The 15,646-nt window shown below is 36.5% G+C and overlaps 2 protein-coding genes across 4 annotated transcripts in view; both read right to left on the bottom strand.

The window, feature by feature from the left end:
* The window catches only part of LOC139144565 (kinesin-like protein KIF28P), a 503,294-nt gene that overhangs the window by 256,072 nt on the left and 231,576 nt on the right, over positions 1-15,646 (bottom strand). For all 3 annotated transcript variants that reach the window (XM_070715275.1, XM_070715274.1, XM_070715276.1), the window contains exon 11: positions 15,081-15,204. In XM_070715275.1, coding sequence (XP_070571376.1) covers positions 15,081-15,204 — 124 coding nt within the window. The remainder of the gene's footprint in view (positions 1-15,080; positions 15,205-15,646) is intronic.
* Positions 319-10,240, bottom strand: LOC139144570 (uncharacterized). Its single transcript, XM_070715293.1, has 4 exons — positions 9,638-10,240; positions 3,058-3,309; positions 2,475-2,582; positions 319-1,953 (listed from the first exon to the last, which is right to left on the bottom strand). Exons 1-2 carry the CDS (start codon positions 10,176-10,178, stop codon positions 3,077-3,079), a joined length of 774 nt encoding a protein of 257 aa, XP_070571394.1. The 5' UTR covers positions 10,179-10,240; the 3' UTR covers positions 319-1,953; positions 2,475-2,582; positions 3,058-3,076.

Here is a 15,646-nt window from a genome sequence, read left to right as displayed (position 1 = left end):
CAAGCGGTTTCAGAGAAGATTTTTTAACCAAAAACAGCGAAAAATGCGCCAAAAATACAAATATGCAAATTTCACCACGATTTTAACAAACTTAAGTGAAGTCACCCCAAGTGAACTGCATATAAAATTTCAAAGCAATCGGAGTTGCGGTTTCAGAGGAGAAGGCAATTAATTGTTGACGGAGGACTGACGATGACAGACGACGGACAACATACAACGACGGAAAATCAACCTATTTGATAAGCTCTGTGTCGCTGACAGCAGAGCTACAAAGTATAGTGTCAAAACTAACATTCATGTACCTGCTTTAATCTTTGTGAGAACATGGTAAGAGACAGTAAGAAAAAACTTCATATTATTTTCAAATCTGTGACACAAGTATATGGATAGAAATAGCCGCAGACGCGGCAAAAGATCTAGTAACTCATTGAGCTGTTTTAAAACTACTTACCTTAAAGCTTACTGACACAGGAGGGTGCGACTTATAATGCAGATGCGTCTTATAAAATGACTTTAATGGTACTAAATGGTTTGAAAAAAAATCAAAACAGAAAGACGAAACGTCTTTGGTTGCAGTGCCGCAATGATGAAATGAAATAGCTTGATGCATATTTCCAATTTGAGAATTGTGAAACTAAATGTCTATGATAGTATCCCACCTATATTTCTTCCTTTCAGATAACACATCAATGTATAAAACAGTTAGCACATTTAGTTTATGATGCATTTGTTTTATGTGTCTTTTTTCAGGACAGTTTCCAAGTTTCAATGGAACAATTCGTGGAATCAATAACACCTACAATATCACTGTAGAAGACTAAAACTTTCCAAATCGGCTACAGGATACTTTTTTACCTTGAAATAATATTACAGGACGACTATTTTTATTCAGCAAAAAAGAAGTTTACTGTATTTACATGTTGTATATTATTTACATAGCTGGCATTTTTAAATAACATTGTAAGACTTTTGTAACTTTCCACATTCATGCAATGCTTTTTGTTTCGCGAAGACAACCATGCTTATTCTAATTTGAAATAAAGAATTTACAATTTAAGTACATATGAATATTGCATTGTCTTAATTGGCATAATCAATACCATTTAATATTTTACAAAACATTCTTAAAAGTTAAAGCAGCTTGTTCTCTATGAGTTCTGAAAAAGAGTTTATGACATACAAAGCGTTTATTTGATCGACATGTGTAATGATGGGCAAAATTGTTTTGCTGCCAATGGGAGGTTGTTTCACAAAACAGATTTCAACTGAGCTGCTATGTTGGTGCTTACAAGTATTCAGATCTTTTATGTCCTTTCATCAGTTTATAACACTTTGTTTACCGCCTGATCAGTTTCCTCACAGCTGAGCAGTCAAAACCACCTGATTCATAGGTATGTCCCTCTGCATACTGAAACTTATCAAGCTTTTGCAGGCGCTTCCTTTTTTTTCCTTCCATCTTTTCTTTATCACGGCTGTCGGCTTGTAAACCTAACTTGCATGTGGTCGGGACCGTACCACATTGATGTCATCATAGAATTTATGTTTAGCTGGCTTGTGCTGCACAAGTCTGTTCCCAATATGGTAAATAACAGGACACAGCAATGTTGGCACCAAGTACAACATCATCGACACCATGGTTCTGGTCCTTCGGAATGACGTTCCAAAGTACATGATGCAGAGACTCATTTTGGTTTTGGGTGCAGCCATTCTTCAGCCCCTTAAGCAGCTTTTCGTCGGCCAACTTTTCAATGACTGGCTGAACAGCTTTAACAACAGCTGGTGCAAGTGGATGTAGCAGAGGCTTGCATGTCTTCTTTCCTGAGACTTTGTCCTTCTGCCACTTACACCAGCTATCTGTTCCCTGAGGACAATACTCATGATGCGGCTCGTCATGGGTGTTAAAGTAGTGGAGGACTGTTGCTTTGGTTTGTTTACTCATCTCGTGCACATTACCTGAAAAACAAAGCAAAAAAATTCATGATAAATCAAATGTACTAGCCTTTCATGATGCTGTACATCACATTCACTCACAGAACTGCAGATTGCATGTTCATGAACAGCATGCATCTACTGTTAGCCGACAACAACACTATAACTATAGTATAGCCTGTGCTGCACTCAGCAAATTTTCAGTTAACAACTCAAGGCTCTTTTCAATAACAATTTACTAGAACTACTAAGCTTTTTTAGAATTTAAGTGGCGAGGGGTAATTTTGATGAATTCATGCACCTGCAGATTCTGGTTGTCAGGATATTGTACTACACCAAGTCACTTGACCAGCACATTGACAACAAACAACATAACACTTCTGAACCAGTGAAACATTGAAAAATTTCTTAAAGAAAAAGCCAAATTTACAGGTAACTAAGAGTAAATGTGATGAATGAGTAAAATGTTACTTTTGCACCACCACAGCCACAATAGAGTTTGTTGTTTCAGTAGATATACAGATGACAATATCATTTGCTCTCACCTTTATTGTTTATTAGGGCAATAGCATAAAACACTTGAAACACATTAATCATTTGGTTGGTTAATCTGTGTTGGCCAGTCAAGCTTTTACCATCTTCCAGCTTGCCTCCTGATATAAAAAGAAAGGCAATTGAAAATTAAGGATTGACTTGTCTTGAAAACTTCACGGTTGCATCAGAAACGAATATGATGATGTAAATTTTATGCAAATTGTTGTCAAATAATCTCCTCAGGTTTACAGAGAATGTGGAAAATATCGTTTGATGCTCTGAGCAATGATTAATCTTCAAATACATGAAGAGCAAACACAGCATTTGATATTTCTTCGGTACAATAAAGTGATAATCAAATACTGACACAGCCATTATGTTATACCTGGGGTTAAAAAAATTGTCACCAACATTATTCTTGCTATTTCAAAAGTGTCACCAGATCTGATTCTTTGAAGTGTATATGCTTGTCTTCTTTTGTGTATTACAATGATTATCATACGATTTAAAATCTGACATCTTGTGAAATATAGTCAGTAACACCAGTTCTAACTTTTGATATAAAAATGGTATATAAATGATATGACATTACACCTCACTAGTTTTGATGGATCTATATATCACAATGATAATGATACATCAGGTTGTTCTTTCCTCTTGACCACTCGAATAATACCACTGCTCCCGCCTCTTCCATGGACTTTGCAGATCCATCATGGTTTATTTTGCACTTTGGTTCATGCTCAAGGAACCAGTGCTCCATAAACCTGAAGTCTCTAGGCTCATCCTCCATTTTCTGGCATTCATGGGAATACATGGAATTAACATGCCTGTCCAACACTTTACCTAAGAAAAAATGCCAAAAATATTTCTTAGAGATAGAGAAGGAAAACTATTTTTAAAAAACAAAAACAATGACAAAAGTATTACTAATAATAATATAATATATAATACAGTTGGTGCCAATAATATAAAAATAGTGTCAATGACACTGTGCTCCCATTTTACAGAAATACTAAGTATTAGTACACACATGACATTGCATTCTTACAGGTTGATTACAAAGAAAAGTCCATTGTAAGTCCAAATTAATCTTATACCCCAGCAATATGAAATGCTCCATCTCATAATGACTTTTACGTATCTGATAGAAAACAACCCTAGGATCAAGACTACCATGTTTTAAAGCAATCAAACAAATACTTTGGGAGAAAATGAGTTTTTGACGAAAAATGGGAAAAATTGCCCCAACAATACAAGTATGAAAATTTCACCACAATTTGATCGAATTTGACAAAGGCAAACCCTGGGATAATACATACAAGTTTTCAAGGCAACAGGATGAGTGCTTTCAGAAAATATGATTTTTTGACCAAAAAAGGGAAAATCGCCCCAAAAATACAACTTTCAACATTTCACCACAATTTGAAGAAATGTAACTAAAGTCACTATAAAGAGCCTGCATACCAAGTTTCAACCAAATCTGGTCAGTGGTTACAGAGTTTTAGCAATTTGCATGATTTTTCCTTTTTTTCCTTCCACATTTGCATATTTTTGACTTTGGCATATTCATTTAAACAAATTCACATCTTCGCCCCTGGGTGCACCTGTCCACCAAATACTAAGATGGTAGGTGCTGCGGTTTAGGAGTTTTAAATGTGGATGGACATACATCCGCACGTATACTAACATACATACATACATACATACATACATACACATACAGACAGACAGACAGACAGACAGACATGCATACATACATACATTTATTTTTACAGCTTTTAACCTCCAACAGCCGCCTAACCTATCAATATCAGCTTGTTCAACTTGATACCTGGCACTACTGCTCATAATAATATAAACAAGAGTTTATTACATTCTAATTAAAGTAAACATGCCTTGCTTATCAAGATTATGTAACAAAAACCCCAGCATATCTGTCAGGTTATAAAGAATCTTCAGCTTGTTATCTTTATCAGTATTTTCATCGAGGTATGTAAGAGTGCCTTCAACAGCATACTCCGAGTTCAAAAACCGAGTCGGACTTACAAGTCCGAGTACTCGGACATGCATACCGGTACTCCGAGTAAGACTGCTTACTCGGACTTGTATACTCTGAGTGCATAGCCTACTCGGAGTTTAATACGCCGACTTACACTTGCTAATAGAAAAACAATGATGGAAAAACAGAGGAAATATTCGATCTTGTGATAAAAATTTGCAAACAGCGTATACAGTACATGTACTTTCAGTCGCTCAGAGAAAAGAGTTGTTAACGCAATCTCTCTGATCTCTGATCTGTGTAAAATACCATCTTGTACAACACGCTCAAGTCGATCATTGTCGTTGTCGAGTGTAGCTACCGTCATGCAAATTATTAGTTTGTCTTGTCTTTTCGTTTCATTACCGGATCAGATCCTGATTTGATACATGACTTGAATTGGTCACAACAACGTTTCATGATCACCGCAATGCATCGCGGCGAATTACAGAGAATAGAACACGGATGCCATTATCGAATGACATGTTGACCTGTGACGTCATGGCCTTGGTTTGCTGGCGTTGCGAGGCCATGATAGATTTGTCCAAGCATTTTAGGCATATTTATGTCTTGATAAAATATTAAACTAATAATTTTCAAAATAAAATGAGCACAGTACGCTCATGTTTGGTATGAACCCAGTGCGAGTGACCACTTGGTCGTAAACAATGACCTGACTTGACCTGTGATGTCATGCATTGATTTCGCTCAAACTGAGTAACTGGCTGGACTTGCCTGAAGTTTATTGACTTTACTGTAAATGTTACGTCTAAGTCATCTTTCAAAAAACTTCGCTGCTGGCTGTGGCAGCAGCTTTCTTCTGAGGGTAAAATCACAGTCGCTCCTTGTGGAGGGACCATGGTTAAATATACATTGCGCAACAGATTACAAGACATAGTGAAAATGAAATTCTTTTTTTCAAAAGAGCAGATTTTCGACATATCGATCCGCGCTAGCCGTAAACTCCGTGAGTAATAAAGTACCTTTTTTCGACAGATCGTTTCTTGACCGATATGGAAAAATATGCATTTATAGGAACACGTACCCCACTATCGGCGTATTCAAGTCCGAGTAGGCCATGTACTTGGAGTATACAAGTCCGAGTAGGCCATGCACTCGGAGTATACAAGTCCGAGTAAGCAGTTTTACTCGGAGTATGCAAGTCCGAGTCCTCGGACTTGCAAGTCCGACTCGGTTTGGAACTCGGAGTGTATGGTTTGAGATACTCCTACATACCTGTTTCATCCTATTAACCAAGCACATTTGAACTCTCAAATTAAGATTGCAAGTAAATTCTGTTGAACTGTACGTACTCAGAGAAAGCACACTGAAGAGACAACTGCTTGCAACTTAAGAAGTTCAAGGTCATCAAAAGCATTATAAGGAATCATGTAACACTTTCATTGCACTGTTTACACAGATTTCATAATTGCTATAAATAGTACATGAGGAATCTTATAGCCCAGCTTTACCATAAAAACCCTATTACTTTGATCACTCTTTTAATTGACCACTCTATTTTTTTCCTCAAAATGTAATTTTATTTAATCTTCATAAAGTTGACCACAACTGGAATTCGGAACTTTCTCTATCTCTCTTTATCTCTCTCTTGCCAACCTATCATGACAAACTATTATGAGCAATTTCTTTTTGATAACATACAGAGAACAATACATGACGGTACTGAATATGTCAAAGTTGGGATTCAGGAAAGTTGCCTTTACATGTTTTAATCATCCAAAATGGTAAACATTTCACTATGAACTGTCAAAAATGTTGAACTTTTTATTAATTCTACACTAAAATTATTTTGGCTTCGTTGATTTCCTAATTAACTCCATTATTTACAAGTCATCGTTGATGACACAGTCCCCACTTGTTAATGGGTACTTTGATTACATGTCCTCAGAGAGGATAGAGTCTTCTTCATTAATTAGGTTTGTGATAAAAATACTTTGATACAGATGGCGCTCAATGGCCAAGAATGAGTTCTATGGTGATGAAAACATAAAACCAATGTAGGCCACCATCCTAAAGTTCATAAAATGAGTCAACTAGGAATTAATCAACAGGATGTTGCAAAAAGTTTTGCATACAATCCTAACACTTAACAGATTATCACTGGTACCATATTTCATAAAGTTTGATGCAGTATTTACAACACTTTGAGATCAACATCTGTATTGAGTTTCATCAAATTTGACATTGTATTAATTTGTGGCTATATCACCCTAATTAGGAAAGTTCATTACTTATGCATTACAAATTAATTAAAATGACACTGATAAATGTCTTTTTCAATGTTAAAGCAATGTGAGCTTAACATCTGTCTAAAGTTTCATAAATTTGATGCAGTATTTCTTGACATATCAGCCTTCAATAATTGACATGTTACTGCTACATGACGTGAAACAAATTGACGAGCATATGTATATAGGTCGATGTCCTTGTACCAACTTTGAATGATACTTGTGGAAATTTGTCTGAGTTATGACTCTGTACATTAGAAAATTGTCACAAAATCACTGCCATGCAGCAATATTTGATCTTACTGTTTAAAAAATCAACACGTATATGTATGACATACGTCAATGTTCATGTACCAACTTTGGATAAGATCAGTTGAGACTTGCCAGAGTTATGGCTCTCAACATGAAACAACCATAACAAAATTGCTACCATGTGGCCATATTGGACCATCTCGTGAAACCAATCTACATACATATGTAGAAATAAATCAATGTCCTTGTACCAACTTTGAATAAATTTGCTTGATACATGTCTGAGTTATGGTTCCCGACATGAAAAAATCAGGAAAAAAAATGGCCACAAGGCGGCCATATTGGATTGTATCACAAAACAAATCAATGTGCATATGCATGACATAGGTCAATGTCCTTGTACTAAGTTTGAATAAAATTGGTGAATAAAATCAGTTGAGACATGCCCAAGTTTTGGCTGAGGACATGAAAAAATTGTAACAAAATGGCTGCCATATATGCAGCCATATTGGATCATATCATGAAACAAATTGACCTACATATGTATGACATATAGGTTAATGCCCAACTTTGAATAAAATCAGTTGAGATATGCCTGAGTATTATGGTTCTGTACATGAAAAAATCGTAACAAAATGGCCACATGGCAGCCATATTGGATCCTATCACATAACAAATGGACATGGATATGTATGACATTAGTCAATCTCCTTGTACCAACTTTGAATAAATTCGCTTGATACATGTCTGAGTATTATGGCTCTGTACATGAACACATCGTAATAAAATGGCTGCCTAGCAGCCATATTGGATCGTATCACAAAACAATCAACGTATATATGTATGACATAGGTCAATGTCCTTGTACCAACTTTGAATAAAATCCGTTGAGATATGCCTGAGTCATTGGCTCTGTACATGAAAAAATTGAAATAAAATGGCCACCTGGCAGCCATATTGGATCGTATCACAAAACAAATCGACATGCATATCTATGACATTGGTCAATGTCCTTGTACCAACTTTGAATAAAATTGGTTGAAACATGTCTGAGTTATGGCTCTGTACATGAAAAAATCGTAGCAAAATGGCCCCATGGCAGCCATATTGGATTGTTTCACAAAACAAAATGACGTGCATATCTATGACATTGGTCAATGTTCTTGTAGCAACTCTGAATAAAATCGGTTGAAACATGTCTGAGTTATGGCTCTGTACATGAAAAAATTGTAATAAAATGGCCGCCTGGCGGCCATATTGGATCGTATTACAAAACAAATCGACGTGCATATCTATATATGACATTGGTCAATGTCCTTGTACCAACTTTGAATAAAATTGGTTGCAACATGTTTGAGTTATAGCTCTGTACATGAAAAAATCGTAATAAAATGGCCGCCTGGCAGCCATATTGGATCGTATCACAAAACAAATCGACTTGCATATCTATGACATATGAAGTAATCCTTGTACCAAGTTTGAATGAAATCGCTCCCTGCATCTCTGAGATATCTGCGTGAACGGACGGACGCACGCACAGACGCACGCATGCACGCATGGACATGACCAAACCTATAAGTTCCCCTGGACGGTGTCAGTGGGGACTAAAAATCATATTAATTATTTTTTTCTGGGTGAATTGATAGGGTTTATACAGTACAAGAGTTACATACAATGTAAGTCAAATGCAGTTAAATATCAATTACTGTCTAACATTGCATCATTCCTATAAATAGCACCTCAGCCTGGAACAGCACAATCATAATCTGCTTATTCACACTGGCAGTACTTGACTTTAAATGAATGACCTACTACATTTCACCTGTGTACCAAATTTGAAAGCATGGCAAAAAGTACAAATTTGCAACTTTCGCCTTAAGTTCACCCAGTCATCTTCAGGTCACTCCTAGGAACCTGCACACCCAATTAGAAAGTAATGGCATACACAGTTTCAAAGAAGATTTTTTTGACCAAAAATGGCAAAAATTGCCCAAAAATGCAAATATGCAAATTTTGCCATAATTTTGATGAATCTTATTTTGGGTCATCACAAGAAACCTGAAAACCAAATTTTAAAGCGAACAGACCATTGGTTTCAGAGGAAACAATTTTTTACTAAAATGGCAAAAAAATAGAGAAAAATATTCATTAAAAATAGAAAGCAGCCAACATTGACACCAAATCTATGTGTTTGAATGAGTTGGGCCCAAGGTATGTAAAAACCAAATATGACAATGATCAGAAGAGCAGTTCCTGAGTTATTGATTTTTGACCATTTTCGCCCTTTTTTCTACCTCATTTGCATATACATGAGACTAACAAGTTCATTTTAACAACAGCACATCTACACCATATATGGCATCACTACACCAAAAATCAGCTTTATATGTGCAGCAGTTTTGGAGTTTTTGCATTGGACGGACAGACATCCATACATACATACATACATACATACATACTTACATACATACATACATACAGACAGACATCTCACATACAGACTTTTTTCAATCATATAACCTCCCAATTGCCATATATGTATGGCAAATGGGAGCTAAAAACACAAATACACAATGTTCCTTTCAGAATACGACTGATCATGATTTTAGTACTTCTTAAGAAATAAACCCACCTGTATCAATTGAAATAACGCTAACAAATCCATAAAGTGAAGAGAAACTCCTTGACATCCATGACCCCTCGACCAACAATGTAAAATCAACTGTACGGCCATGATCAGGATCCTGCTCTAGCACCACCTGTCTGACTTCCGCTACAGCTTGCTTCATGTGTTCTTTGGTGACTTCCTCACTTTTGTTTGCCAAAACGATGACTTGCCCTTTGGATGGGTTGCACGACAAAGATGGCGGGAGCCCGAGAAATGAACTAAATTTCTTCGCCGCCCGTCTGCCTCTACCTATCGCCCTAAGTCCCAACACCATCTTCCTGTTTATTTGGAAATACTGGCCGGTTTTCTGAGACGTCAGGAAAACCAATTGTGTTTTATGCTTACGGTCAGGACTTTCAGTGTTAGAACACGTCACCGTAAATTGACTGCCCCAGCCGTGTGTGGAAACTTCTGGGAGCGACAAGAAGCCGACCGAACAGCCTTTACACAGCGACAAGGACTTCATGCCTGCATTCAGAGTCTTAACGTCAAACACCCAGAGCATCTCGTCGCTGTTTGCATTACCTTCAGTCAAACTTACTTCTGTTTAGAACGAGGCACGTCTTCGTCAGCCGAATCAGACTCTTCACTGAGTTCCTGATTGATGCTGTAGTACGAGCCAACGTCCGACTGTTTTAAGTCAACCTTCGCGCAAGTGTCCATCTTTTTACTGATTCCCTTTTGTGTCCCTCGCTTGCATTTTCGATGGTAAGGGTGACCACAAGCGCCGGCGTTTGTCTGGTGGAGGTCAGCCATTTTGCCATACACACTGTACATGCTGTACTAACGCTCACTGTTGTGTTGAAGACTGCGCATGCGCCTAACAATGGGAATATTTACGCAGTCTCTGCATGTTTATCAAAGATATCGTCTCAGTGAGTCACGACTGTTAAGACAAAAGGAAAATGACACGCGCTGTAGCTGATGGTTTTCCATTTTAGTAATATTTCAGGAATTTCCCGGTACGATGTGACCCAACACTTTTCGCGAAAAGAAAGGCAACGTGTCAGGGGTTCGAAATTTGAAATAAAAAAAATTGCTAAAATTGACCTTTGAACCTTAGGGACCGTCTCAGATTGTCGCAGAAGTTCAAAAAGCGAAATTTTTTCGTTTAGGGGGGGAGGGGGTTTGACCTCCATTCAATTAGTGAACTTCACTTTCGCACTTTTATTTTGTGATCACAAGTTTTTGTGTGTTTATTTTAAATTAAAGAAAAACTGCACACTCGTGCCACGAAATTTGTAACTGTTTCCCTTTCGTTTGTGCCCCAAACACAATTTACCGAATAGGAACATTGGATCCTAAACATTTCATTCATCAAATTATACAAAGACAAAAAGTATCATTTCCTTAAAAATGTGCTATTTATAAGCGTCTGCTCTAAGCACTAGATGTCTTTATTCTCACTTGTTATGCACCTTGTCATAGTCGTTTTAATATGATTGAACATGCCTGGGCCCTCTTGTCAAAGTTTTTTGCTTATTTACCGCCCCTACCAAGTACAAATTGCGTGTTCACAAAGACAAAGAACAGCACAAGAGATGCAAAAAGGGAAAGTAAAATAAAATGAAACTTTTATGCGGTAAAATGCCCTGTTAGTACTCAAATCTTGTAATGTGGCAAGGGGAATATGTCTTTAGTAGCTATAGCAAAATGCAACATTGTACTCTCAGGCAGACATGAACATTTCGCACTTTTGAAGTTTCCTTTAGGGGGAGGGGGGGGAGGGGTTTGATTTAAGGGACTGGACATAAATTACAGGGGGGGGTGGGCCGGTGTTTTCGAAAAAAACCGCTGCGTAAAAAATAGTGACCCTTCAAAAGTTCATGCACAAAATTTAGTGACCTCCCCCTTATCCGTGCATGAAAATAAGTGACCCTCCCCTGTTACTCAATACCCCCTAAAACAACCCGCGATGTGTTAAAGACCCCCTTCTGACTTGCTATACTTTTTAAGTCGCCCTCCCGAAAGGAAGGCAAAATGTGGCCGATATAACGCGTTGTCCAAAAAATATCAAATCATATGTGTGATATTCATGTAAATGTACTTTGCTTGAAGTGGCAGGTAAAAAGGGCATGCCTGTACAAAAAATGTAATTTTTAGATTTTATCGATAATGTTGATTCACTATACATGTAGTCAGACTATAAGAAAACTACGAACGTGTATTTTCAGTATAAAACTAGCTATATCTGTTCATATACAGATGTTTAATAACTGATATAGATATACTTGATTAGCATGGGTTGTTTACAAGTGCACATGTGAACAAGATATTTGATTTTGGAATTTCTGTCAAAATGTTGATTCACTATACATGGGAGTCTATGACAAAACTATACATGGGAGTCTATGACAAAACTGTCAAAAGATTTTCAGAATTAAAAATTTGCACTATTTGTGCATATATGGACCCTGAATAATTGACATAATTGTGCTTGATTAGAAGAGGGTGGTAAAATGTGCATCTGTGTACAATAACTTTGTTTTGGAATTTCGCATAAAATGTTGATCCACTATACATGGGAGTCTATGACAAAACTGTAAAAAAAAATTTTCAGAATTAAAAATATGCACTATTTGTGTATATATGACCCTGAATAATTGACATAATTGTGCTTGATTAGAAGAGGGTGGTAACACATGCATCTGCGTACAATAACTTTGTTTTTGGAATTTCGCTTAGTGAAATGTGGATCCATTATACATTGTAGTCTATGAAGAAACTATGAATAATTTTTTTCCAATACAAAACTTGGTAAACCTGTGCATTTATGTACACCTAATTATTAGTATTAATATTCATGATTAGACTAGAGTGGTTTCAAGTCAATGGTTGTGCAAGAAATTTGATTTTGGCATATCACTTAAATGTCGATTTACTATACATGGCAGTCTATGATGAAACTATGAATAATTTTTTTCCAATACAAAAATAGGAAAATCTGTGCATTTATGTACACTTGATTATTGGTATTAATGTTCATGATTAGACTAGAGTAGTTTCAAGTCAATGGGTGTGCAAGAAATTTGATTTTGGAATTTCACTGAAATGTCCATTCACTATACATGGCAGTCTATGATGAAACTATGAATAATTTTTTCCAATACAAAACTTGGTAAACCTGTGCATTTATGTACACCTAATTATTAGTATTAATATTCATGATTAGACTAGAGTGGTTTCAAGTCAATGGTTGTGCAAGAAATTTGATTTTGGCATATCACTTAAATGTCGATTTACTATACATGGCAGTCTATGATTAAACTATGAATAATTTTTTCCAATACAAAAATAGGAAAATCTGTGCATTTATGTACACTTGATTATTGGTATTAATGTTCATGATTAGACTAGAGTAGTTTCAAGACAATGGGTGTGCAAGAAATTTGATTTTGGAATTTCACTGAAATGTCCATTCACTATACATGGCAGTCTATGATGAAACTATGAATAATTTTTTCCAATACAAAACTTGGTAAACCTGTGCATTTATGTACACCTAATTATTAGTATTAATATTCATGATTAGACTAGAGTGGTTTCAAGTCAATGGTTGTGCAAGAAATTTGATTTTGGAATTTCACCAAAATGTTGATTCACTATACATTGTAGGCTATGAGGAAACTTCAAATAACTCATAGGTTATCTGATCCTAAATTGTTATTCAAAAGTTGTTCGACCTGAAGCTTCCAGTTGTTATTGATGACACTATGCACTATTCTGAACAGTTTGTATTCTGTCAATGTCCTCAAAATATTAAAAAATGTACATACAGCGACATGAACGTTTGACACCGACCTATACCCAATGTATTGTCAATGGGAGAATGATGTCAAATAAGTAATCTCCCAAATTGTTATTGAAAGAGTCATAGGGACAGTTATGCACAATAGTGTTGAATAAGTAGAAATCATGACAACTTAAATCAATGTGGCTGCTTGGATCATCAATACATTGTTTATTATACCTGAAATTTGCGCCCGAAGGGCGCGCCGAAAATGGTAATGGCAGAAAATAAAAGTGCCAGGAGGTATTTTTTCTTTTTTTTCAGTATTCCATAACGTGCACATGCAATTTCAGCTTTGATGCATGAAAAAAGGTGACCCTCCCCCATAGGCTTGCACAAAATTTTATGACCCTTCAAAAATGCTTGCGCGAAAAATGGCGACCCACCCCAAAAAACACCGGCCCACCCCCCCCTGTAATTTGTGTCCAGTCCCTAAACGAAGAAATTTCGTGTCTTGAACTTCTGCGACAATCTGAGACGGTCCCTTAGTCGCATTGTTAAAATTTAGTCTATTTCTTTCATCACAACATAAACTCTAAAGGAAAATCAGTTACTCTGTTACAGTCTGCGATTCATGATTTGAGCAAGTCGATGTGCATCCACTATCACTGCACTGGGCCCTGGGACAAAAATCAAATGTCGGGTCACGGTCACGTACTCATTTTACATGTAAAATGTAACATGGTAAAAACCAGACAATAGCCTCACCTAAAAATATCAGCAACCCCAAAATTGTGTTAAAATATTATATCTCTCTCTATCAAAGTAGTATTTTGCAGTAAATTTCTCTGGAAGGAGTCTCATCATAACTTTCCGATCGTCTGTAGGAAGCAAGCTTCAGAATTTAGAAGGTCACCATGCTGAATTCCTTACATAGTCAAGACCCTCTAGCTTGATGGTAGCTGACCTGAACAAGAACCGCCTAGTTTGTCAAAACAGTGTTATGGCATTTTGCTATTGCTATCAAAGGAAAAAGAAGTTCCTCTCAGATAATAGGTTTTTTCAACCTAGTTTTTGCAATTTAAATGGAAAAGAATCAACCGCTTGGCAATTATAAAAGTGAAATGAACTTAATACCAAATGCATACGAGAGTACGAGAAATGAATCATTCTCTTATTGTCATGCAAATTTTTGAGGACAGTGGATTTTACCTTGGGACTAGTGAAAATAATCAAGTCACTGGTTCTGGGACCACTGGGAAAAGGGAAATTTTAAGGCCCTGTTTTCATTTCATTTTTATACCCCCCTAATGTCTATTGTCATCTACGTATCATTTTTTTGAAATTTCAAACATTATACAAAACATAATGAACCTGTTTTGACCTGTAATGTTTAATGTTTTTAGAATTATTTTGGCCATAGACAAGTGTTCAACCACACCAGAATTCGTTGTGAGCAAATACCGAGCAAATCAGCAACCATTGTCAGAAGTTTAATATGTCTGGTACTGAGTGGCTGGTCTTCTTGACATGAGAAATATCTGAACAGCAAAATGACCATTTGATTCAATGTGTCTTCAAAGCAATAAGATCATAAAGTCAAACATCATGACAGCATAGTGGAAAGACTCTGACATAGAAAGTGGATAAAACCTGAACAAAATGCTTTTTGCTTACCAAATGCTGCAGTTGCCTGGAACTGGTTACTACTCTGCCATTTACGATGGTTTTAGCACAGTCCATTGGTTTCAAAGTTACTTCCTCTTTGTTGCTATAAATCGACACATGCCAACTTTGTATCCTGTGGTCAGCCATATGAATACAGGATTAAAATGCATCATTGTCCAATTGAAGATCATCAGTCAACAATCAGATATTGCTACTTTCATTGTAAATATAGTTACCATCAAATTCTTCCTATGTCCTGATTATTTACAACCATCAACTGAGTTTTTATGCCTGAGTTAAGGGGTAATAATGTTGGATTCCAAGAAATATTTTTGTGGTAGAACATGCACTGTATGTGAAACGGATAACACATTTAGATGTCTGGGGAGCCCCTGATAATATTTACTGGTTTGTAAACCTGGACAATGGTCCACCATAACTTTTCGAATGTTTAAAAATGCTCATGGAAAAATTCAGTATGAAAGAAAAATAATGCGGTCCAAGAGTTTTTCATGTTCCTTACAGTACCTGTATAAGGCCAAAGAAAAAAAATTGTGCTGTTCCGATAACCCAAC

Source organism: Ptychodera flava, chromosome 11 (genome assembly GCF_041260155.1).
Source record: "Ptychodera flava strain L36383 chromosome 11, AS_Pfla_20210202, whole genome shotgun sequence".
NCBI classification, from domain to species: Eukaryota; Metazoa; Hemichordata; class Enteropneusta; family Ptychoderidae; genus Ptychodera; species Ptychodera flava.
This window is presented reverse-complemented; position numbering and strand designations above follow the sequence as displayed.